This window comes from Musa acuminata, chromosome BXJ1-4, assembly GCF_036884655.1.
Source record: "Musa acuminata AAA Group cultivar baxijiao chromosome BXJ1-4, Cavendish_Baxijiao_AAA, whole genome shotgun sequence".
In the NCBI taxonomy this organism is placed as follows: domain Eukaryota; kingdom Viridiplantae; phylum Streptophyta; class Magnoliopsida; order Zingiberales; family Musaceae; genus Musa; species Musa acuminata.
In genome coordinates this window covers 23,590,384-23,617,561 of record NC_088330.1, presented here as the reverse complement: position 1 = coordinate 23,617,561, position 27,178 = coordinate 23,590,384, and the positions used below count along the sequence as shown (strand labels likewise).

The window sequence follows — 27,178 nt, the reverse complement described above, 5'->3', positions numbered from 1 at the left end:
TTGCGCCCACCATTCCCCGGGTCAACCCTCCCTTGAGTCCAATCTCCATATCGACTCCAAGTGTGCCTTCATTTGTGTTGCTTTGGGTCGCTCCCCCACTTGATCTCGCAATGCATCCACCAATACAATCTCTCAAGCGAGATCATGTGACGACTCACCGTTTCTCGGTCCATTGAGCTTCGTGGAGTTATTGTTTGTTGAGGTACTCCTCAACATGTGCGGTTTGTTGCACATGATTCTCCCTCTAGAGAAACCAGCATCTATCCCTCTTGGATAACTGTCCCGTTGGAGCAACATCTCTCTTCGTTTCGGAGACCACCATCCCCTTGGACTACTCCGATTTGCTGAGCAAACTGTGCATTGTTTTGCCTCCTGCAAATGCACTTGCTAGATTGCGACTCCACGTCAATACAGCCCCCGCTGCACCACTCAAGGCCTAACGACATGTTGAACTCGCTGCACACTTCATCCTCCTACGGACGTATCCTTCACATGCCGAAGAGAAAGTTTCAATACTCTATGGTGCTGAGTTTCGATCGCCTTGGGATGGCCGCAAACATTCCATCGTTCGTATACAAGCCCATGCATGAGTACCGAATTCTTCGAGTTAGCAATTCCCCTCACCTCTGTGAGCTTTGCACAACTCTTTCGGTCGCTGAGCAACTTATTCCACCTTGTATGGTCTCATCCTTTACCAAGCGTCTCGCTTGCCTTGAGCACCATCAAGTATAGTTGTCAACGTCGAGCCGTAGCTTGAACTCAGCCATCCCAACGTTTGTACGCTCCATATTCTTCCAAGCTTGCTTGTTCTCGTGGTGCCTCTTGCGTGAAGGGTTGGCCATTCCTCTGAATGACAATCTCAGATGCTCGCAACTCCGAGCGACTCTTTTTCCCTACATCTCCATGCTCGTTTTCCCCCAAACGGTCGCGCGTGTGCTGACTGCCCTCAACGCAGCCCCGCTAGGTCCCCCATGTTTGCATGCTAAGTGTTTCTGTGAGTGCTTGTCCCGCTCTGATACCATCTTGTCACGACCTTAGCTGGAATTGCCTAAGGCGTGAGGCACCCTTGCGGCCAAAGACGCGAACTTAGCTTGCGTTGCCTAAGTCGCGAGTCACCCTTGTGGCAAAGACGCGAACTTAGCTTGCGTTGCCTAAGTCGCGCTTCGCCCTTGCGATATTGCTCCGCAAGGATCAGCTACTTTGTAACCTCTCGTAGGTCCCGAAGGACCTGTAAAAGAGAAAGAGAGTTAGATCGAAAGAACGAGCAACGGACAAGTCCCGAAGTCTCGCGAAAAGGGAAGCTTTACAAGCAATTCGACGAACACCCTGTGTGCACAAGAGAAAAGAGGGAGAGGGAGAAAAACAAGGCTTTCAAGGATGAACGAACAGCTGCAAGCCCACAAACAGCCGCTCACCTGGTCCGAGCAAAACAGCCCCAAAACAGCCCAAAACAGCTCCGTTTTCGCGTGCCGCGGGAGGTGAGCGGAGAGCTGCCTCCGCTCACCAAAATGTCAGCCATCTCAGACCCCAGGAACCCCCCGGGTGGCACAGGGCTGGATGGGGCTTCGGTTATATACCGGGCGTTGAGATCTCTTTCGCAAGTTTGCACGTGACCTTTACGGGAACTTATTTGGACAAGCCCACAAACAGGTGAGCGGCTGTTTGTGGGCTTGCAGCTGTTCGTTCATCCTTGAAAGCCTTGTTTTTCTCCCTCTCCCTCTTTTCTCTTGTGCACACAGGGTGTTCGTCGAATTGCTTGTAAAGCTTCCCTTTTCGCGAGACTTCGGGACTTGTCCGTTGCTCGTTCTTTCGATCTAACTCTCTTTCTCTTTTACAGGTCCTTCGGGACCTGCGAGAGGTTACAAAGTAGCTGATCCTTGCGGAGCAATATCGCAAGGGCGAAGCGCGACTTAGGCAACGCAAGCTAAGTTCGCGTCTTTGCCACAAGGGTGACTCGCGACTTAGGCAACGCAAGCTAAGTTCGCGTCTTTGGCCGCAAGGGTGCCTCACGCCTTAGGCAATTCCAGCTAAGGTCGTGACAATCTGTCATGGACTTAGCTGGTTTCGCCTAAGTCGTGCGGTATCCTTTCGTGTCTATTCCCAAAGGTCAGCCTCCCCGAAGCCTCCCATGGTCCCTTAGGACATATAAAAGAGAAAACGGGTTAGAGAAAACGTCTCACTCGGGATCCACAAGCAAACATTTCCGAAAACACTTCATAGACAATGCAAATTACAAACAGACTTTACAAGCTCTGAACAGTTGCACAACAAAGGGTCAAAATAGTCCACTACAGACCGAATATCTCTCACAAGTGTCTACATGATACGACCTTTATTTACAAGCCTAAGAAGGCCACCAAACCCAACTAAAATGGGGCTGTTAAGCCTTCGACCGTTCCTTTACATGTTGTGCAAAGCATGAACAAATATAAAGATACGGACATATATAACTATTACATCAAACATCCTATTTAGAACTTTGTCCGTGACAGCTCGCCGCTCCCGCTCCCTCTGCCGCTCTCGCCGCTCCCGCTCCCACTGTCGTTGCTCGCCGCTCCCGCTGTCGCTGCCGTTGCCACTGTTGCCGCTCGTCGCTCTCACTATCGCTGCTCACTTTTACCGCTGTCGCTACACCCTCGGTCTTCCCTTACACTCCTCTTTCTTCTTCTCTTTCGAAAGTATATTGTTAACAATCTACTAGTAACGGTTATGTATTTGTATTTATTAGATTAATAATATATTATTTTGATTTTAATACTGTTAATTTTTATTTATTTGAAATTATTGTTAGGTTTCAGGATAAATGGCAAGTGTACAGAGCAACTCAATAACATAATATCTTAGATTTTCTTAATTTAATAGCATATTTTTATTTAAAATTTTAAATAATTATATTTATTAATTATATTATATATTTTTATATTTTAGTGTCTCGCTTCACTCGGGCGAGCGCCGGGCGTTTTTGAACCTTGGCGCCTTTTGGTGCATAGCGCTTTTTAAATCACTAGTACGGACAAGGCTTGAATGGGTCACCATATATGGTTTTTTTTTAATTTTTTACATTTATAAATCCATAGATATATGATATACGAAAAATATTATTAACTAATAATTGGCAAATTGAAAAAAAGGTGGTTACATGTGAATCGTATGATGTTGCTTGTTAACTTATATGATTTTGTCCAAATGATATATATTATTTGGCTTAAAAATGAATAGTATGATGCAAAAATACGATGATAATATTTTTATAATTATTTTCATAGTTGCTTTAGGTGTTGTGATTATATCATCCTTGGCTGATTTAACCATGACCTGTTTCTCAATAGACCTACTGACCAAATAACTTGGATTGAACATGCTTAGAACTATAACATGAAATGCTTAATGAAAAATTATTAGTAGTAATCCACAAGCACCATATACCATCATATCCCTTCCAACCTCCAGTGTGGAACTGATTGGTTGATGCAAATCTTGATTCCAATCTTGTGAATTTTGCTTTCATTACGTTGAGGGCTTGGGTTTGATCCATACTGAGGCCATCACTCTACCAAACTTTGCTCATATTTAAGTCAGCCACGTCAAATATAATACTATTTATGGAGATCATTCACCATTCATCTATGACTCCATTCTGGAAATGGTGGTTCTTTTGGAAAATGATGTGGTTTTCAAGGAATGCTATTTCGTGTCGGATCCCGAGCTTTAATCCAAATATCTTAATTGTTGATTCATGCCAGATTTTCAGTAATCATTGATTAAGAAGATTAAACAAGTGAGTGTGAGGAGTGAAAGTGAGAGTGAGCGAGAGTGAATGAGAGATGGAGAAAGGTGGTGGCTTTAAAAGGCCATAACAGGGTCCAATAGTCAATTTGATTGTTGGAACCTAGTTTGACTGGAGAGGAGATCGATATGGTTGAAATCCAACCATTACCGACCCATATCGGTTGGTAATGGTCGAGTTGGGTCCGTATTGACCGATATATGAGGAATACTGATCAGTACACCCACTATAAATACGTACCGCTAAAACGGGCTTGTCCACATACCAGTTAGCTGGCGGTACCACACATTTCATACTGTAATGGGCGGTATTCCAAAACATTATGGTTTTATGATGACATATGAAGTCTTCTTCTTTCTGTTTTGTGTGTTTGTGTTATCTTTATTTTTCTTCGGGGGGAGTGTGTCAGGCATTTACTTGGTTTATCTACTTTAATGCCAAACATTTATTTGGATAACTGATGATAACATATGAAATCTCCATATATTCCTGTTGTAATATAGTAATATAGAAGCATATATAATAAAGCCAAATAATTGTCTTTAGGTAGCTGTTATAAAAACAGCATATGGCTAAAAAGGTAATTGCAAGAACTGGTTCTGACACCAATAGTTACTCTGCAAGGTTGTATCTATTATCTTAAACCTATTGAAAGATGGTACATGTTGACAAATAGAAAAGAAATGTCTAAATCGATATGAAAAAAAGATTGTAATCTAAATAGCTACATGAATAAACAGAAGGTGTTTGAATGTGAAAATTGTCTTTAGGTTTTGTAGTACTTTTAGTTTAGTGCATTCACTTGTCTTACACAAAAGAGTCCTTTATCTTGTGATTCTACTTGTACTCTCTTAAGCATTTCTTAGGGACTAATGCTTCATGATTGGTTCACCCCACCCCATTATTATTATTATTTTTTCTGTAATTAAAACTCTTCTATAAAACAGTTCAGTTCATACATTTACACTCCATTAGTGTTGTAGCTCAATATATTGTATCACTCATTAGTAATTGTATCTGAAGTTGGCTAACCAGTCACTCACCTTCACTCGAGATATAGTTACAAGGTTTATTTAGGTACTGACAATTCTCTATACTTCAAAAGTAACTCTTTCAGATGAGGTGTAGGCCCAACTGAGCCCACCCTCATGGTCCGGCATTTTAGTCTGCCCCATCCCATTATGTTGATCAGATTTTATGTTGACAATCTGAAGACATCAGGTTTTCATGTTCTTTTTTCCTCTTTCTAGGCAAAAGCTTCCACGTGATTTTATTCTGTGTTGCAAATATGCAATTGTAAAAGTATTTTATGCTTAATTAAACTTATCTAATGAATTAATTGTTTTTTTATATATAATGATGGTTAGAACCAATGAGTTTATTTACATAGCATATAATTATCGTATCTTAGCCTTTTGCTACAAATTCTTATTTTGATAGGAATTGATGGTCTTCAGTCTGGCAAGTGGTTAAGTGGTAATGGTAGTGTCCTATTGGTAAATAGGATCACTGGAGAAGGATATGCTCGCGGTGAAGGTGCAACTCAAGGTACTTAATTTGCCTTTTGACTGTTGATATAATTTTTGCTTGGGATGTTCACTAGATCCTGATGCTCTGTAATTATGATATTTTTCTAGTTATCTTTGTTGGTTCAAACTTAAAGTTGCAAACAACAGTAGCTGTGATGAAAGTTGGCCAGCTATCAGTTTATGCTCCAGCGAAGACCCTGACTAATATTCCATTTCCTACCAAAGGTTACATGTTCTGTGTAAAATTTAGGTTTGTATTTCTCTCTCATGCTCCCTCTCTATATTTGTGTACATAGTATATAACCAAATGTTGATGTTTATATAATTAGTTGAGCTATAATTCTATCTGGAGGATTTAGGTCTTGACAGTTCGATGAACTTAAAACTAACAGTGGGGACTCCAAAAAAGATCAACTTCATTGAGCATGATCTGTGTTATTCAAAAGTCCTAGAAAGAGAATTTATATGATTTTGATATACTGTGTATTCATCAAAGCAACACAAGATCAAGACTGTTATTAGCACTTGTATATGACAGTATGATCAAGGCCATTTCAATTAATGATCTGAACCATTGATCTCTGTTTATATAATATAGATGCTTGCGAACTTCATCTTGTTTTGATCAACTGATAAAGAAGTTCTATGGCTTCTAAACTATTTATTTTTTGCCCTTTATTGGTCTCTGCTAAATAACTTGATCCACTGTGGAGACTGATCTTTCAATTTTTTTTTTTTTGTTATTTTTTAACAATCAAAAGAGAGCCTTTTAAAGCTATTCCCTCTCTTCTCCCATCTTATCTTGATGAACACATGGCTTTAGTGCCGTAATTAGAGACACCCTTGTAGGACCTTTTTGTCTCCCTTTTTGTAGGATATAACATTCTTCCATACACTAGGATCAGCATGTTCACTGACAAAAGTCTAGACATCTGTGGATCAAGCTTCACCCTTATTCCATTTCTCATCTCTTCCCCTTGTTTCTTTCTCTTTCCTGTTGCTTCATCATGTATCCTCAGTCAATATTATTTTGTATGAATTCAATGCTATTTTATGTCATACTGTCTGCCAGAAAAGACAAGGTGAAGATTTTCATAATACCAGAATCCTGAAAAGTAAGAATAATACAAAAAAATTGAAAGGTGGTTGAATTCATCATCCAAAATTTCAATGGCATCATAGAGTGCCAACCAAATCTACCTTGAAATGAGTGGAAAGTGGAAACTACTCTTTAAGTTTTGGAACCTTCAGCATATTTGTAGTGGATTGCATTCCTGCTGAAGCAGCTTTTGCAGGACCCACTTGTGAAGTATCCACATGTTTAAGAAAATATTAGGGTAGAATAGCTTATAAAAAGGTGGTGATAAGACGACAAATTTGACATTATCAAAATCGTCACGTGACATGTCAACAACCGGAATTCTCACCTCATGATAATTGAGCCAACTCACTACCACCTAGGCTACAGTTATGCCACTTCATCCACCACCTCAGCTGCAGTTGGGCCTCTCCAACAACTGGAACTGCCACCTTGCAGCATTTGGACCATCTCACTGCCACCTAGGCAACAGTTACGCCACCATACCTGCCAGCTTGACTGGCGGTTGCACCCACTCAGCAACTGCTCCATCCACTTTAAACTCTGATAGTTACAGGTCTCGGAGTATAAATAGTCTCCCTCAGTATTTTTCTTTCTCTTCCACATCTTTTATTTGTACTTCAGACGTATTGCTGACTTGAGTGTCGGAGGGCCCGAGTCGAGCATTCTTGACATTGGTCTTATTAAGGTACCCAAAACGACATCCCGGGAGTGGCAGATCTTCATCGGCAAAACATCTGGATTTTACCTTCATTGTTTTCTCTGGTTGACTTTGATACAAGAGAAACTTTTACCTTTGTTGTTTCATGTGTTTTAGAAAAAGCTATTCTGATATGACTAGTATCTTTTTCTGGATGTTTTGCGTGGTTCTCCCACAGCCTAGTTGAATCTGATATTCTTTCCTCTATTATTTGCTAAAGTGAACCTGTTGACTACAAGCTGGAAGCTACTGGAAATAATGAAGCCCCATTTGATTGTCGGGTTGACCCACCATTTGTTGGGTATGTTTTGTTCAGATTGTTGTCGCACAGATATGTATCTGCACAGATAATGAAGCCCCATTTGATTGTTGCACAGATATGTTTCTCTTTTTTTTTAAAATTTTTTTCTCCACGCTGTAGGTATTCAAAGCCATATATCAACAATGTTACAGGCTACTCTTATTGCCTCTTCTTCCCATACTCACCGAAGCATTTGTTGAGTGTAATGTCTAAATCAAGTATTAGACAGCAAGGAAATGCAAACAGTGAAGGATTAGTCTCTGTCTCTATTATTGCATCACTGAAAGAAACCCCAAATGTTATTGGATCTGCACATGCCGCATTTGTTGGCGGATTTGTTTTGGACACTGAGAAGGTAAATATTTACTTATAAGCCACTTTTCTTTTATATTGTGGAGATTCACATAAATGATTTCTTTCGCAATTTTACTAAGTAACACTACATATGTTTGGTGTAGTTAAACTTGACACCAAAGGTTAATAAAAGCATCATAGCAATAATGGGGAATACAGGTATTCAAAGATAAGCTAGTCATGTTTCTTCTGTTGACTTCATTTCAATAAGCTTTAGTATGACTTTAGTTGTTTTTTATTGCAGATGTTGAGATAAGTTGGAATGCCAAAGATTTATTGTCCGTTAATCCTCTAAATATAGTCAGTTTTGGTATGGTGGGAATTATTGAGTATGAGGTGGGTGATGTAGCTGCAGATATATGTGTGTATATATATATATATATATATATGTATACATATATACATATATGTATACATATGCATACATATGTATATGTATACATATGCATACACATACATATGTATATGCATACATATACATATGTATGCATATGCATACATATATATATATATATACATATATATATATAACAAACTGTTATGCATACATATGTATATGTATGCATATGCATACATATATACATATATATATATACATATATATATATATAACAAACTGCAAAACCTATGAAATTTGTATTAATGATTATTCGTGGATCATTCATTGCAGGTCAAAGTCCTCAGAAGCCAAAAATTTAAAGATAAGATTGCAATTGTTCTTCCTGCCACTGGTATGCCATCCTTTTATACTGACAAAGTTCAAGTATAATTTCATTTTAGAAAAGAAAGCTGAGCTTTACCGCTACTGGCTTGCTACTTGTTGCATCAAATATTTCTACTGGCTTGCTACTTGTTGCATCAAATATTTCGTTGTAACGTATTTAAATTTCCCTGCACCAGTTGTCACTGTTACAATGTAGGAGCCTTGTAAATTGCCCCTTCTCAACGTATTATCAATGTTCTACCTTTCTCTATCAATCATGTAAACTAGTAGTGATTGATATCAGCTGCTTGTTTCAGGTCAGAGAACTGAGATTGATGTTACTTATGAGCCTGGAGAAGGAACTTCTGCATCAGGAGTGAGTAATATCACATGGACTGCAGTTTTGATCTGTGCTGCTGTGCTGATGGTCACAGTCGGAGTCTTCATGAGGTTGCTGGAAAGACCAGACAGGTCTTTACTGTCGAGGCAGGCAGGGCCGACATCGTCAGCTGTTGCAGGGCCTGTGACAACAGACTCTATATCCACTGGTAACCTTCAGTCCTCTCCTCGAACACCTCAGCCTTTTATGGAGTATGTGAGAAGGACGATTGATGAAACTCCATACTACAATCGGGAGGGGAGGAGGAGATTTGACCCGAGGTACACCTACTAGAATTCAAGATCTATATACCCAACAACACCACAATTGCTGATCATGGAAAATTTTAGCTGGATATGAATGTTAGATCACGGTGGCCACAAATTTCTTGTGCATGTAATATCCCTTGTTCCATCATGTGTGAAGGTGTTGACCCTGGTTGACTTGGAAATTAAGCAGGATACCTCCTTGTTCTTATCAATCACAGTGAGGTGGATGTGATGGATATCCTTTTGTGAGGTCGGCATTATTTGGATATTTTATTGAATAATGTATGTGAAGGTGAGGCGAAAAAATTTGCTTATTTTTTGCTGAGAGGATCTTTGTTGATTTCTCGAATTTCTCATTGCATAATTAAGGTTATTTGGTCGTCTGCAAGTGAATTCCACCTGCAAACGTTTAGTCGTGTGTAGTTAAACTATTATTACAAGCTGCAATGCTACTTGTGATCTAAAAGTATCGCATGTCACGCTTGTGGATACAAAATGGACGTGGATATTGTACCCCTCCTCGAAACTGTACTTTGTGCTTGTGTAACAAAATGGCTACCTCTCGAAGCCTATGTAACTTTGTGCTTCATGTCCGTATAGCTGCAGCTGACGAATGGCTCTCGGGAGCAGCTCCTCGAGGGAAGGGTGCCGTGCCACTGCTCTGCGGCGGACGGATTCCAGCGTCAGCAACACCCTCTCTCTTTCCAAAGCTTCATGTCTCGGCACGTGCGACGCCAGGCAGCAGAGCAAGACTAGCCCTGGCAACTGGCTCTTTTCACCCGGCCTCAGCAGCCTCATGAGGGGCCGCACGCCCTCCAACTCCACTATCGCCGCCGCGTGCGCCACGCAGAGGTAATTGTCCGGGCTCGCGAACTTCCCCAACGCCATGGCGGCCTCGGCAGAAACGTCCGAGTCCTGGTTGCCCAGCTGCGCCACCAGTGGCCGGAGCACATGGGCCTCGCGCGCCGGAAAAGTCCTTGCCAATGACCCTAGAGCCCTGATGGCGGCTGCTTGCACCGACGGGCTTCTCCCCTGCTGTGCCAGCCGGAGGAGCTGCTCCACCACCGACTTCGCGACAGAGGAGTTCTTCTTGAATGCCGACCCCCGGAGGTCGGCGTCGGACTCCGCAGCGGCCGCGATCTCCATCACCGTCCTGAGGCAGTTGAGCTGGAGCTGGTCCTCCTCCGTCTCCATGAGCTTGGCAAGGCAGAGCAGCCCGACGGTCTCGGTCACCCTGCGGCTGCTTTCGATGGAACCTTTGCAGAGCATCCACAGGGCTTCCGCGCACGCAGTTTTGAGCTCGAGCTTGGCTGCCGGGCTCTCGTCGACGTAGCCGCCGCCATGGGCGAGGGAAACGCGAGAGCTTCGAGTCGAGAGGGACGCTGTCATGGATGGGGGTGGCGCGGTGTTAACGTCGTCGCCAAGCGGGACATCGGAGGAGAGGAGCGCGACGAGGGGAAGAATGGCGTTCTCCCTCGCGAACTCCTCACAGGCGAGGGCGTCCAATGCCGCCATGCGGGAGATAAGGGACGCCAGCTGAGACTGGAGCCTCGTGGAGGTCGAATCGGAGAGGGTTTGGACGATCACGGGGATCGCGAAGGCGTCGGCGACGGTGGAGATGAGCTCACGATCGGTACAGAGGTTGGAGAGAGCCGCGGCGGCGGCGGATTGGGAGGCCTCGTCGTCGCGGTCCTCGAGGAGGGCGAGGAGCGGCGGCACCGCGCCCTCGTCGACGATGACCCACCTGTTGCGATGGCCATCGCGGGCGAGGTTCGCGAGGGATTGGGCAGCGTCCGCGCGGTCGGAGGGCCGGGATGCCATCTGGATCGCCGCGACGAAGGTCCAGACATAGGACAGGACGGGGTCGGTGGCGGCGATCGGGGGGAGGCTGAGACCGACGCCCACGGAGGCGGCGTCGCCGCCTTCGCCGTCGTCGTAGGGGTAGAGGGAGAGGAGCCAGCGGAGGTCTGCGAGGGAGGCGTCGAGGTGGGCGAGGGCGCGGCGAAAGTCAGCTGCACCGGTGGCGGCGAAGGGGATGAGGAAGCGGAGGAGGGCCGCGGGGGAGGGAAGGAGGAGACGGCGGCGTCGGCGGCAGCGGCGAGCAAAGGAGATGGCGCGATCGAGAGAGCGGTCTGCGGAGGCGGCGACGCGGCGGACGGGGGCAGAGTAGGGAGGCTGGTGGGGTAGAGAAGAGAGGCGGCGGGCCACAGCGCGGAGGACGGCGGCGATGAGGTCGGCCCGGTGAGTGAGTTGGGAGCACTCGGCCCTCCACGAGTCAGCGTCGGCGGCAACCTTCTTGAGGCGATCGGCAAGGGTGATTAGCCGGGAGAGGTCTTCTTCGACGGTGCTTTCTCGTCGACGTCGTCCTCCTCCTCCTCCTCCTCGTCCTCCTCCACCGGAGGGTCTGATTGCGCCGCCGGTGATCTTCCTCGTCTTCGTCATCTCTGTAGAAATTTCCATCCTTCTATATATATATAGGTATAGTATTTGGGTGAGAGGAGATCGGAGAACAACTTCGAGGAAACTTCGTCCTCGATCGAACTCCATTCCTTGGAGCTTTGTTTCTATTTCTTACGTTGACGTCTCCGTGTGAGGGGTTGGAATGGAAACCGAAAGTGTTGACGCGCAAAACGGAAGCACGTTGTGGTGACCGAATCACCCTGGTAAATTTGTTTAGCGTGACGTGGCTTTCTGCGAGACTGTGCAAGCGGGGCCCACTCTACTTCAAGGACGGGGACGCAGGTCAACTTGGCCATCGTCGACCTTCTTCGTCAAGCGGGGCCCACAATACAATTCGTCATAAATATTGGGAAGAATAAGTGCATCATTTCGATCGATCGGTCGTGTAATCATAGGTTTGAACGCAGAGATTACAAAATAATAATAATTTCCCAAGTCGACCCTATGAGGCTGAGTTAAGCATTATCGTTGGTGCCATTCCTAGTTTTGTTTGTAAGGTCGAGTCCCGCTTCATATGTCCGTTAGCGGGAATGGTGGTCACATATTGAACGATTGTTTACGTGTCATATCTCTCATATTATCTACCCCATCGTATTGAAACATATCAAGTGAGGTCGCGACATAATGTACCGTATAGTAGGTTATCGACTATATTATGGAATGATGTTCCATGTCTAAACTAGCTACATCATTGTTTTCTTGTATTATGTCATTGTCATTAGATATTTTGTGACCGATTCGATCACATTATTATTGAAGAATATTTCTAGACTGACTCGATCTCGTATTATCACAAGATATTTTATGATTGATCCGATCATGTCATTGTCGCAAGATGCTTCGTAACCAGTTCAATAGCATTATCATCACATGATGCTTTATGACTGATTCAATCGTGTCATTATTGTCGGATACTTCATGGTTGATTCAATCGTGTTGCCATCGCAAGATGCTTCCCTGTCGATTCGATCACGTCATCCTCTCATGATGGTTCATGACTTATTCAATTGTGTCATCATCAAGAGATAACTATTCGAGTGATTTGATCGCATTGGTATTAAAAATTATCTCTTCGAACGTTTTCAGTTACATTTTCAGCTACACACATTATTCATTCTTGTCACTTTAAATTCTAGTTTGCATGGCAAACCTGACGATGGATTAGATCTGCTCGTGTAAGCCTCATTAACACATCGATTTCCCTCGAGCCTATTGCTTCAACCACAAAGCCTGATTTGATTTGATCTGATTATTGGCACTCGCAATGATTGCCTAATAGATTATTTGCATGGCATAATGTTAGAGTTTTAGGTAAGTTATCAGTCCAACCATTAAGGATTCAGGAGATGCTGCTTAAGTTGATAGAGGATTTGGACAAATGCCGAAGTAAGCAAATGTACTCAGAGTGAGCCAATTCGAGAATGCACCTTGACATCATGGTAAATACCAAGAATTGTTATGTGTATCATTCGACCATCAAATGGTCGTGTAATCATGTGTCGGATATATCAAATCAGCTTTTCCATCAATGTTGTATGATCACTCTCATAGGTTCGAGTTGACATCCTCATAGGCACACATCACTTAGCTCGCAAAGACATCCCACTTGACGTGTTGATTGAGCAAGAATACAGTGTCGACCAAATGGAGGCTATGTATTAAGCATGTGAAAGTGACGTGTCAACAATATGTGGAGGACACGACATGTCGATAGTTACCTACATGTCATATCTCCTATATTGTATAACATACATGTTGATATAACCAACAAAAATAAATAAGATATATCAATGATATAGTTAACAAAGTTGTATACATTTATGCTCAAAAGATTTGATACGCTGATAGTAGAAATGAGGGAATATATTATCAGTCAATCATCATTCGATAAGTAGCCATCATGTGGAGTCCTTGGTGAGAGAAAAGAATCGAAGTTACCATCTATCAGTCTGCCCGTGTGGATAAGAGTCCAAGATAGATAGTTTGGGGTTGTCTCCCACTTATCACCCACGTGGATAAGACACCAAGAAGGGGTCGTTAGGATGGTTATATGCTGTCTCCCCTCCAAGATCAAGTATAAAAATACATCCCCAACACAACACTTAGGAGGTCTTTATTTCTTTTGATGACTCATGCCTGTATTTATTTCGGGTTATTAACTTGAGTGTCGAAGGAATCAAGTCAAGAAACCTTTCTTGACCTTGGTCTTCACGTAGGAAATACTTCAAGAGCTCGACGTTTCTACCTCGAAGGCACTGGACCCTATACATATGGGTCTAGACTATGTCGGGTTGACTAAAATATTAACGACTCTTTCTTATAATATTTTTGGTACTAAAAGGAGGACATGATGTCATAGGAACGTCCACTTACCAACCCTCTCAACGAACACTTGAGCGAGGAGATTTTGCCCCCGATCCATAGTACTATCACTTGGGGGGGTGTGCAGTAGCTACCCTTTTCGCACATGGATGTGTCCACCTTAGTTCAAAAATTGATGCGATACTCGCGTCTGTTCAATAACCCAAGCCCCTCTCGGCCCCCAAGGTGATCTCGAGCCACCTACTCATCCCTGCTAAGGTGTTCTTGAACCTCACTCAGTAGGTGCATATGCTAATAGGCATGATGCAAGTGTAGGGAAATCTAGGGACGACATCACATGTGTAGCGGAATAACATAAAACAAAAATCCTAAATTTCTCAAAAGATGTTCGTCGCCGTGTGAAGATTAATGCGTAAAAACTCGCAAAACTGAAAACCATGTGTGAGATAGTTGTGTTACCTAGGGAGATCATATATTCCTGGATTCCTATAGATATGTGGGAGAGGATGAAGGAGGTCAAGTGCCCTCCTCTCTAGCGGTGATACACACGATAGGGGCTGTGAAGGCGCTCATCGAATTGCTACCCAAATCTACACACCTGCTATATGAGGAGGAGAAGGGGAGAGGAAAACAAGAGGTGACAACCAACAAGCCTAACCTATGACCCTTTGGTTCTCTCTTATTTATAGAGGCTCCCTGTCAACTTAACCATAATAAATCTTGCCTTATTGGGTATTGGATATTCATCCAACTACCTAAGTCTCTTAGATTATTGGATCTTTATCCAATAATATCTTATTAGCTTTTATTGGATCTCATATATAAGATCCAATAATTCAGGGGCTTAATGGATATCCAATAAAATAAGGGATCTGGCGGATATCTCATATCTGAACCTTTACTCGTAATAACACCTACCATATGTGTGACCCTCTAGGCCCAATATCGATCTGACCGTGAGTGATACCTATCAGAACTCTTTCTAGCTCAGTGAAGTATTATCTTTATAATAATTCACTCGACTCATCAATTACGGACGTGCTATGCTACTACGTTGTAGTCCCCAAATGATATAAGGGAATCCAATCCTTTGGACCTATTTGCCCTTAGTTACCGTCTACATATAGCCTCTCATCTATCTAATATCCTAAAGACCATACACTGAGCATGGTGCTGTCAGGCCTATACGGTTTCTCCCCGAGTCTCGCTCTAATCGAATTCTCCCGGAGAACTCTTTCTCTCTCAATCCGAATGACATTGGACAAGGATTTGTTTGAGCAAGAATATATGAGATATTCCCCTCATAATACTGAGAGCAGATAATCCTCTATCGACACTCAATAACCCTCGTAAGGTTGGCTACCACTCCCGATAATCAATTGTACTTGATCTGGAACTTCCAAACCTATAAGTTTGGTATCAAAAATTGGAGTACTCATACAGGACATCCTTGGTGTCTTAAGTCTAAGGACCATGTGCACCATTGGGATGACGGAATCGATGTCTGACAATGAGGTATCATCAACCATCCAACATTCCGTGAGCGGATCAATCAGTGAACTCATTCTCTAATGAGCACCTGCACTATAGCCCTAGTGTCCTCAAATGAGCAATTATGAGACCAGCTGCCTCTATCATATGGATGAGGATACATCACACAAGTCTGTCTGGTTTTCTCGATGTCCCTCTCGAATAACTTATGACCAGGATTATTTAGGGTCTATGTTTAGAGGTGAATCGATCTCATTATCATGTTTTCATCATAATATGATTCATATTGCACAAATCCATGGACATCACAATATATTTATACATCAAGTAATATAAGTAAAAAATTATCATAAAAATAATAAGCGAAAAGATTGCGTGTCATGTCACACGTGCCATCATTCTCGTGATTGATTTGTAGGGCACCTATGACTAACAATTTTCTACTTGACCTAAAGTCAATCACCTATGTGTCTAATCCCCATCAAACACTTGTGATGCTCAAAGATAATTTAAGGCATTGGCTTTGTCAGTGGATTTGTAATGTTATCTTTGGATGTAACTCTTTCACTACTATACCTCGGGCCACGATCTCTCTAGTAAGTTGGAACATCCTCAAAACACTTTTGATAAGACCCGGGTTCCCTTATTTGAATAATCGCCTCATAGTTATCGCATTATAAGGGAATCGTCTCCTCGTTACCAAGAATGACTCCTAGATCTATGATGAATTTCTTCATCCAAACTCTCTCCTTTACTGCCTCTACCGTAGCAATGTACTTCGCCTCTGTGGTCGAGTCAGTAGTAGTATCTTACTTGGAACTCTTCTAGCATATTGCACCACCATTCAGGGTAAACACATACCCTGAATTAGACTTGCTATCATTGACATCAGATTGGAAACTTGAGTCCATGTAGCCCTCAACCCTGAGGCTACTTCCTCCATATACCAGTAAAAGATCCTTAGTCCTTCTTAAATACTTAAAGATACATTTTATTACTTTCCAGTCCTCTAAGCCTGGATCCACCTAATACTTGCTCTTGACACTTAGAGCATACGTTATATCAGGCTTGGTACATAGCATAACACACATGATAGACCCCATCATTGAGGCATAGTGTATTTTATCCATGTTTGCCCTTTCTTCATGAGTCTTTAGGGACATACTCTTAGAAAGTGATATCCCATGTCTCATAGGTATGAGACATCTTTTAGAATTTTCATGTCAAACCTTTTGACAATGGTATCTATGTATATAGACTAGGATAAGCCAAACATCCTCTTAGATTTATCTCTATAGATTCGAATCCCCGATATATAGGATGCTTCCCCTAAGTCTTTCATGGAGAACTGTCTAAATAGCCAAGTTTTTACTATGGAGAGCATTCATATATCATTCCCAATGATTAGGATGTTATCCACATATAACACCAAGAAGGTGATAGCGCTCCCACTTACCTTCTTATACACACAAGGCTTATCTTCGTTCTTAATAAAGTCATAAGATCTAATCACCTTCAAATCTTATGTTCTAACTTTGGGAAACTTGCTTCAATTTATAGATGGACCGAAGTAACCTGCACACCCTATTTGGACTTTCTTTAGACATGAATCTCTCAAGCTATATTATATACATCTTCTCCTCGATGTTGCCATTGAGGAATGCGATTTTCACATCCACCTATCAGATCTCATAAACATAGTGTGCTAAAATAGCTAATATAATTCAGATGGATTTTAGCATAGCTACGGGTGAGAAGATTTTGTCATAGTCAATACCTTGCCTTTGACGATACCCCTTGGCCACTAGCCTTGCTTTATAGGTCTCTACCTTTTCTTCTACTTTAATCTTCTTCTTGAAGATCCACATGCAACCAATGAGTATAATACTCTCGAGTGCATCAACTAGGTTCTAAACATTATTGGAGTACATGAAATCCATCTCAAAATTCAGGGTCTCTTGTCACTTCCTAGAGTCTATACTCATAATAGCCTCCTCGTAGGTCTGAGGATCAATATTTTCAACATCCTCTCCTTTGATATGTCTCACATATCTCTCAGGAGGATGAGGTACTCTACCGGACCTACGTAAAATCGAAACTTGTGTGTTAGGTACCTGAATATACTCGGGCTGTGGAGTAGTATTGGAGTTAGATTCTCCAACCTCGCTCAACTTTATCATGCTCCCACTGTCTCCGCCAAGAATATGTTTCTTCTCAAGGAACACTACTCTCTTTGTTACAAAGACCTTTTGGTCCTCATGGTGATAGAAATAATACCCATAAATTTCCTTAGGGTATCCCACGAACTTGCACTACTCCATCCTGGATTCCAACTTATCGGGGTTGTGTCTCTTAACATAGGCAAGATAACCCCAAATCTTAACAACCTTAAGATCATGCTTTCTCTCTTTCCATATCTTATATGGTGTATACACTATCGATTTAGTTGGAATTCTGTTTAGAAAGTAAGCTACGATATCTAGAGTGTATCCCCAGAATGAGAAGGGTAAGTCAACAAAACTCATCATGGACTGCATTACGTCTAACAGTACATGTTTCCACCTCTCGAATATATCATTGAACTGAGGTGTATAAGAAAGTGTCCATTGGGATAGAATCCAATGGTTCTTAAGAAACTGGGTGAATTATGTACTCAAGTACTCACCTCCTCAATCTAATCAAAGAGTCTTGATACTCTTTCCAATCTGGTTCTTCACTTTATTCTTATATTCTATAAATTTCTCAAAGGCCTTGGACTTGTACTTCATCAAGTACACATGTTCATACCTTGAGAAATTATCAGTAAAAATAATGAAATAGGAGTAACCACCCATGGCATGAGTTGACATGGAACCACATACATCACTATGTATGAGTTCCAACAACTTAGTGGCTCTCTCTCCAATTCCACAAAATGAAGAGTTGGTCAATTTTTCACGAAGGCAAGACTCGTAAGTTGCATATAACTCATAGTCGAATGGATCTATGTATCCATCCTTTAGCAACTTTTGAATTCTTCCCTCATGGATATGACCTAACCTACAATGTTACAGGTATACATTGTTCACCCCATCTCATTTTCTCTTAGACTCACTTACATTTATGATATGTGGAGCAATGTCTAGTATAAACAAACTATTATGCAATGTTCCTTACGTGATGATCTTATTATCTAATGATATTGAACAAACATTGTTCTCAGAAACTAATTTATATCCACTAACTGTCAAACATGAAATGAAAATAATGTTTTTGATAATAGAAGGAATAAAATAGCATGCATCCAATGCAATAATAGCTCCACTAGGCAGACGTAGGATGACCTCTGCTAGTCATAGGTGCCCTATAAGCCAATAACATGAGTGATAATACGTGTGACATAACACAATCTTTTTACTTATTATTTTTATAGTATTTTCTCACTTTATATTGCTTGATATATAAATATATTATGATGTTCATGGATCTGTGCAATGGGAATTGGATCATGATACGATCACGATAATAAGATTGATTCACCTCCAAGCACAGACCCTAAATAATCTTGGTTATAGGTTACTCGAGAGGGACATCGAGATAACCGGACAGACTAGTATGCTGTATACCCATTCATATGATAGAGGTGGGTGGTCTCAAAGTTGCTTGTGTGGGGGCATTAGTGCTATAGTGCAGGTGCTTATTGAAGAATGAGTTCACTGATTGATCTGCTTACGGAATATTGGATGATTGATGATACCTCATTGTCAGACAACGATTCTGTCATCCCAACGATTCTCTATCTAATAAACTCTCATTGGATCTTATTGGATCTCGTCCATAGGATCCAATAATTTAGAAGCTTATTGGATATCCAATAAGATATGGGCTTCGACAGATATCTCATATCCGAACCTCTATTCATCGCAACACCTACCATCTGTGTATGACCCTCTAGGCCTAATATCGAGCTGACCGTGAGTCATACCTGTTAGAACTCTTTCTAGCTCAGTGAATTATTATCTTCATAATAATTCACTCGACTCATCGATTGTGAACGTACTAAGCCATTACACTATAGTCCCCAGATGATAGAAGGGAGTCCAATTAATTTGACCTATCTATCCTTAGTTATCGTGTACCTATAGTCCATTATTCATCTAATATCCCAAAGATCATATATTAGACATGGTACTGTCAGGCCCATACAGTTTCTACTCGAGTCTCGCTCTAATCGGATTCTCCCGGAGAACTTTTCTCTCTCAATCTGAATGACTCTGGCCAAAGATTTTTCTGAGCAAGAACACATGGGATATTCCTCTCATGACACCGAAAATAAATGATCTTATATCGACACTCAATAGTCCTCGTAAGGTTCGATACCACTCCCGATGGTTGGTTGTGTTAGATCTGGAATTTCTAGGCCTATAAGTCTAGTATCAAAGAATAGAGTACTCATACAAGACATCCTTGGTGTCTCAAGTCTAAGGACCAAGTACACCACTAGGACAAGATAATCATTGTCTGACAATGATTTATCATTAACCATCCAACATTCCATGAGTTGATCAATTAGTGAACTTATCCTCTAATGAGAATCTGCACTGTATCCTTAGTGTCCCCTCATGAGCAGTTATGAGACCGGTTGCCTCCATTATATGGATGAGTATATAGCACACTAGTATGTCCAGTCATTTTGATATCCCTCTCGAGTAACTTATGACCAGTATTATTTAGGGTTTATATTTAAAGGTAAATCAGTCTCATTAGTATGATCTCATCACGATTCGATTCCCATTGCACAGATCCATAGACATCACAATATGTATAAGCATATATGCAAAAAACAATATAAAGTAATAAAATATCAAATAATATAATAAGCAAAAAGAGTGTGTCATGTCACACACGCCATCACTCATGTGATTGGCTTGCGAGCACCTATGATTAGCAAGCGGTGGTACCACCCAGACATAGTCTCCCAGACTATGTCAGGCAGTGGTACCGCCTAGTGTCAATGTGTTAGGCGATGGCACTATCAGACTCTGCGGTGGTATCGCAAAGTGTCAAACTCACAAGCGGTAGTATCGCTAGTACCTCAAAAACCCGGGGATTTAAATTTTGGCTCCAATTTTTTAAGCTATTTGGGTCTATAAATACCCCACAAATTTTTGCTTAGAATACACATGAAAGTAGAACAAAAACTCTATGATTCCAAGGTTGTAATATCTTAAAGTGTAGACTCCCTCCTCGTAGAGCTTAGTGATGGTCTTAAGGGAGGTGTGTGAGGGAACACTTGTAAAAGAGGGTGTAAAGGTTTTCTCCCGAGTCTGTCAAAAGGAGAAAGAGTTGTAAGAGGGTAGTTGATCTTCATCCATTGACAAAAGATCGTTAGTGAATGTTGGTGGCCTTGACGGAAGAGGAATCAGGAGTGGACGTAGGTCGCGATGACCAAACCACTATAAAACTTAGTTTGTATTTTTATTTCGTTGTTTACCTTTATTGCAAACTGCTTTACTTGCTCATTAAATTCTTATGAATATTTTTAAGTTAAACATATTTCTGATACGATTTTATCGAATGAGATTTTCACGAATCGACGTAACTTTTATGAAAGCACTAATTCACCACCCCCCCCCCCCCCTCTAAGTGTCGATTTCGGTCCTAACAACGAGCAGGTATTAGGTAGATCTAGGCTTAGAGTATTGGAAAACAATAAAGTGTATTCTTAAGTACTTGAGAATGACTAAAGATCTTTGACTAATATATGAAGTTAGTAGCCTCAGGGTTGAGGGCTACACGGACTCGAGTTTCCAATCTGATATCGATGACAGTAAGTCAAATTCGGGATATGTGTACTCCTTGAATAGAGAAGCAGTATTCTGGAAGAGTTCCAAGCAGGATGCTATTGTTGACTCGATCACAGAGGCAGAATATATTGTTGCAGCAGAGGCAGTAAAGGAGGGAGTCTAGATAAAAAAGTTCATCATAGATCTAGGAGTCGTGTCGGGTAACATGGAGTCGATTCACTTATATCACGACAACAACGGAACGATTGCTCAAGCGAAGAAACCCATGTCTCATCAGAAGTCTAAGAACGTTCTAAGGAGGTTCCACTTGATTAGAGAGATTGTGGCCCAAGGAGATGTAGTAGTAGAAAGAGTTTCATCCGAAGATAACATCGCAGGTTCACTAATAAAGTCGTTGTCTCATATTGTCTTTGAGCGTCATAGGGGTCTGATGAGGATCGAACATATAGGTGATTGGCTTTATGTCAAGTGGAAGATTGCTAGTCATAGGTGTCATACATGTCAATCATGTGAGTAATGACAAGTGTCATAGGTACCCGCTCCTCTAAGCGACCCATTTTCCCTACATCTTCATGACCGTTTTCCCCCAAAACAGTCGCGCATGTTGGCTGCCCTCAATGCAGCCCTACTAGGTCCCCCACGTTTGTTTGTCAAGTGTTTCTATGAGTGCTTGTCCCACTCTGATACCATCTGTCATAGACTTAGCTAGTTTTGCCTAAATCGTGCGGCACCCTTACGTGTCCGTCCGCAAAGGTTAGCCTTCCTGAAACCTCCTAGGGTCCCTTAGGACATATAAAAGAGAAAACAGGTTAGAGAAAGTACCTTACTCGGGATTCACAAGCAAACATTTTAGAGAACACTTCATAACCAATGCAAATTACAAACAGACTTTACAAGTTCTGAACGGTCGTATAACAAATGATTCAAAATGGTCCACTACAAATCGAAATCTCCCACAAGTGTTCACATGACGCAACCTTTATTTACAAGCCTAAAATGACCACCAAACTCAACTAAATTGGGGTTGTTAAGCCTTCGACCATCCCTCTACATATTGTGCAAAGTATGAACAAACCAAAAGACATGGACATACATGAGTATTACATTAAATACCTTATTTGTAGTTTTGTCTGTGACAAGACGATATAGGAGAATCCAATCTTTTAGACTTATCTATCCTCAATTACCATGTACCTATAGTCTCTCATCCATCTAATATCTCAAAGTCTGTATTCTGGGCATAATGTTGTGAGGCCTACATGGTTTTCCCTTGAGTCTCGCTCTAATCGGATTCTCCCGAAGAACTCTTTCTCTCTTAATCTGAATGACTTTGACCAAGGATTTGTTTGAGCAAGAATACATGAGAAATTCCTCTCATGATATCGAGAATGGATGATCATCTATCAACACTTAATAACCCTCATAAGGTTGGTTGTCACTCTCGATGATCGGCTATACTAGATCTGAAACTTCCAAATCTATAAGACTAGTATCAAAGAGTGGAATACTCATACAGGACCTCCTTAGTGTCTTAAGTCTAAGGACCAGGTACACCACTAGAACGACAAAATCGCTGTTTGATAATGAGGTGTCAACAACTATCGAGCATTCTGTGAGTGGATTAATCAGTGAACTCATTCTCCAATGAGCACTTGCACTATTGACACGGGAGTGTCTAATTTGCTACAATCTGCTCATATGGACCATACTGATAATATGATTTTTTTTTCAACCAACAATATTGCTACATAATCTTCAACTCAGCCTACTCAGATAAGACAGCTCATCAGCATATTCCCTACACAAACGAATACATTAGTGGAGTTGGTTGGCAGTTATAAAGCTGTATCATGGTGCTTTTCTTCATGGCTAAGGAATACATTAATGGATTTGGTTAGCAGCTGTAAAGTACTTAATTTCGAAATTTCCTACGCATGAAGGGTTGTTTCATGCACTAGTATTTATTTTGGGGTTTATGGCTTAGAAAGGGTTTAGAAAACTGAGGATATTGGTAGAAGCTCTCTTGGAGTGCTCTTTTGAACTCTATATCTCTTGGATGCATCCTTGAGTGGTGAGTCTTTTGCTTTCAGTTCTGTATCCTTGTTTATTATCATTAGGGTGGTGATCTTCTGTATCCCTTTTGATTTTTAAACTTGGTGGTGAGCTATATTTCGTTTTATCGAAGTTTCTTCAAAAGTGCGTTCCTTGCTTTTTGTGACATTTTCTATCTGAACAACTGTTATATCGGTGTTCTTTCGAAATCCATTCTGCATTTGTACCCTCCCCGGTATCAGTTTGGTATCAGAGCTAAAGGCTAGAGATCATGGCAAGGCGGAATGGAAAAGATGTAGTTGGTGAAGGTAGCGACCATGAAGATGACGCTGAGTCATTGAGGCTGCAGCTACAAAAATTGCTGCGTAGCCTTCAAGAAAAAAATGAAATAATCGACGAACTTCAAAGTAGACACAATCAGCATGAAAATGACGCTCGAGAGTTTACTTTTGATGATGAAACACCTCATCTTCCAAGGCAGTCGAGAAGATGTCGGAGAAAAAATGAAGGCCAAGACGAGTGGCAGAATAAATATAATCCCAGATTTGATATTCCAGAATTTGAAGGTAAAATAAATGTTGATGACTTTATCGATTGGCTTAATACAGTAGAAAGAATCTTCGATTTTCATGAACTACCAGAACAAAAGAAGGTCAAACTTGTGGCACTCAAACTCAGGCGGAATGCATCTTTTTGGTGGGAAAATCTGAAGAAACAAAGAGAACGTGAGGGGAAGAGTAAGATCGTTACATGGGAGAAAATGAAAATGGAGCTAAAGAGAAAATATTTACCTCATAATTATATACAAGAGATCTTTCTCAAAATACATGATTTCAAACAAAAAGATCTTAGTGTGGAGGAGTACACTGCAGAATTTGATAATTTGATGTTAAAAGGAGAGCTTGTGGAACCGGAAGAGCAAACAATTGCAAGATACTTAGGAGGTCTGAAGTATGAGATTGCTAAAGTTGTTCAGCTACAGCCATATTGGTCTTTAAATGATGTGAGCAAGCTGGCATTAAAAATTGAAAAGCAACAGAAGTTTGAAAAGAGTTTTCGGTATGGCTTAAAAGAAGGCTACACAAAAGGAGGAAGTTCCAAGCCTACTGTCCAAAGCAAGGTGATATCGGAGGTGCAAGAAAAGGGTGAAGAGTCTGCTGGCAACAAAAAAACACCTAATTCTTCTACCCCAAGTGGCTGAAAATGCTTCAAATGTCATGGTTTTGGGCATATTACTTCGGATTGTCCAAATAGGAGGATTGTAACTTTGGTTGAAGATCATAGTGATGGAGGAGAAGATGAAGCTAACGACGAACCAAAATACGATGATGATGAGGAAGAGATTACTTATGCTGATCATGGTTTGTCTATTGTATTGCAACGTAGTTTACAAGTGTCATATGTGGCCGACGATGAAAGTTGGATGAGAAAAAATGTGTTTCACACTAAATGCACTTCTCTTGGCAAAGTATGTTTGGTGATCATCGACAACGGCAGCTTTGAGAATGTGGTATCTTTAGAGATGGTGCAGAAGCTAAAGTTGGATACCATCCCTCATCCACATCCATACCAGTTATGTTGGCTACAAAAAGGAAATGACATCAATGTAACTAAAAGATGTTTAGTTTCATTTTCTATTGGCAAGTATTATAAAGATGAAGTATTGTGTGATGTTGCTCCTATGGATGCTTGTCATTTGCTATTGGGAAGACCTTGGCATTATGATAGAAGGGTGTTGTATGACGGCTACAAACATACTTATTCTTTTAAGGTGAATGAAAAGAAGATTATTTTAGCTCCATTACAACCATCTGAAATCACTGCACCAAAGAAGAAAGTTAACGCTTTTATGTCGTATGGTGAATGCAAAGGTGAATTAGACAAGGGTGGTCATGTTATGGCTTTACTAGTAGTAGAAGAAAATGAACAACACAAGGAGACACCCGTAATCATGAAACAAATGTTGGAAGAGTTTGAAGATGTTATACCGACAGAGATTCCACATGGCCTTCCACCCTTGAGAGATATCCAGCATCACATTGATCTTATTCCGGGGGCTATTCTACCTAATAAGGCAGCATATAGAATGAGTCCCAAGGAGCATGAAGAACTTCAAAGGCAAGTTGATGAATTGATTAAAAAGGGGTTAATCCGGGAGAGCATGAGTCCTTGTGCGGTTCCTGCCTTGTTAGTGCCTAAGAAGGATGGTTCTTGGAGAATGTGCGTGGACAGTCGCACCATCAACAAAATCACAGTGGACTATCGCTTTCCTATTCCAAGCAAGAGCAAAAAGGAGCATATGAATCATCTGAAAGAGATCTTTCTTATTTTGAGGCATCAAAAGCTTTATGCTAATCTAAAGAAGTGTGATTTCTTTACTTCTAGTGTGGTGTTTCTGGGGTATGTTATTTCAAAAGATGGAATCATGATGGATCAAAGTAAGGTAGAGGCTATTCTCAGTTGGCCAACACCTACTTCGTTGCATGATGTGAGGAGTTTCCATGGCTTAACTTCGTTTTACAGAATATTTATCAAGGGTTTCAGCTCTATTGTCGCTCCAATCACCGAATGTTTGAAATGTGATAAATTCAAATGGACTAGTGAGGCTAACGATGCTTTTGAGCTTTTGAAAAGAAAGGTTATTGAAGCTCCTATCTTAGTTCTACCAAATTTTGACAATGTGTTTGAAGTTGTATGTGATGCATCTAATGTGGGAATTGGTGCTGTTTTGAGTTAAGATGGAAAGCCCATTATATTTTTTAGTGAAAAGCTGAATGATACAAGAAAGAAATACTCTACTTATGATAAGGAGTTTTATGTGATTTATCGAGCTTTGTCTCATTGGAGTCAATATCTTCTTGCCAAGCCATTTGTTCTGTATTCTGATCATGAGGCATTAAAGTTCATTAATCACCAGCACAAGCTAAACAAGAGGCATGCAGCTTGGGTGGAGATTTTACAATCTTACAACTTTACAATCAAGCACAAATCTGGTGTTCAAAATGTAGTTGCTGACGCATTGAGCAGAAAGCAGTCTTTATTATCAGCAATGGAAGTCAAAGTGGTTGGATTTGAAACATTCAAAGATCTATATGAGAATGATGTGGATTTCGGTTCGATATGGCAGAATTGTAAATCAGGTTCCTTTCAACAATTTTTTATCTTTGATGGATTTCTTTTTCGAGCTAATGCTTTATGTGTTCCATCTTGTTCTTTGAGACAAGTAATTCTAGCTAAAGCTCATGGTGGTGTTTTGGGAGGACATTTCGGTAGGAACAAGACTCTGGCTCTTGTTCAATCAAATTTCTATTGGCCTAAAATGTTCAGAGATGTGGATAGACATGTGAAGCAATGCCAATTGTGTCATTTGGCAAAAACAAGAACTCAAAATTCTGGTTTGTACACTCCATTGCCAGTGCCAAATGCTCCCTGGGAGGATGTGAGTCTTGATTTCATTTTGGGACTGCCAAGAACTCAAAGGAACAAGGATTCTATCATGGTTGTTGTTGACAGATTTTCAAAAATGTCTCACTTTGTTCCATGCAATAAATCAAATGATGCATCTCATATTGCTGATTTATATTTTAAGGAGATTGTTAAATTGCATGGTATTCCAAGAACTATGGTGTCTGATCGAGATTCAAAATTTGTTAGTCATTTTTGGAGAACTCTTTGGAGGAAGCTGGGTACTTCTTTGAATTTCAGCAGCTCGCATCATCCACAAACTGATGGGCAAACTGAGGTAACAAACCGAAGCTTGGGAAATTTGCTTAGAAGCTATGTTGGCAAGAATATTAAGCAATGAGATGTCATTCTTCCACAAATTGAGTTTGCCTACAATCGTTCTATACATCATAGTATTGGTAAGAGTCCTTTTGAGGTAGTTTATGGTGCTAATCCTACTGGTCCTTTGGACTTAATCTCTCATTCTACAACAAAGCAATTT

The 27,178-nt window shown here is 41.2% G+C and overlaps 2 protein-coding genes across 5 annotated transcripts in view; one reads left to right on the top strand and one right to left on the bottom strand.

Moving 5' to 3' along the window:
* The window catches only part of LOC135586556 (nuclear pore complex protein GP210-like), a 53,009-nt gene extending 43,563 nt beyond the window's left edge, over positions 1–9,446 (top strand). For all 4 annotated transcript variants that reach the window (XM_065170129.1, XM_065170134.1, XM_065170118.1 and 1 more), the window contains 8 exons: positions 5,228–5,335; positions 5,425–5,566; positions 7,336–7,416; positions 7,537–7,771; positions 7,875–7,929; positions 8,015–8,106; positions 8,441–8,501; positions 8,791–9,446. In XM_065170129.1, the coding sequence (XP_065026201.1) occupies positions 5,228–5,335; positions 5,425–5,566; positions 7,336–7,416; positions 7,537–7,771; positions 7,875–7,929; positions 8,015–8,106; positions 8,441–8,501; positions 8,791–9,146 (1,130 nt within the window). In that variant the 3' untranslated portion in view covers positions 9,147–9,446. The remainder of the gene's footprint in view (positions 1–5,227; positions 5,336–5,424; positions 5,567–7,335; positions 7,417–7,536; positions 7,772–7,874; positions 7,930–8,014; positions 8,107–8,440; positions 8,502–8,790) is intronic.
* Positions 9,447–9,610: 164 nt separating this feature from the next.
* LOC103981791 (uncharacterized) lies at positions 9,611–11,680 on the bottom strand. Its single transcript, XM_009398533.3, has one exon. The coding sequence runs from the start codon at positions 11,666–11,668 to the stop codon at positions 9,677–9,679; it is 1,992 nt and encodes a 663-aa protein (XP_009396808.3). The 5' UTR covers positions 11,669–11,680; the 3' UTR covers positions 9,611–9,676.
* Positions 11,681–27,178: the final 15,498 nt, after the last annotated feature.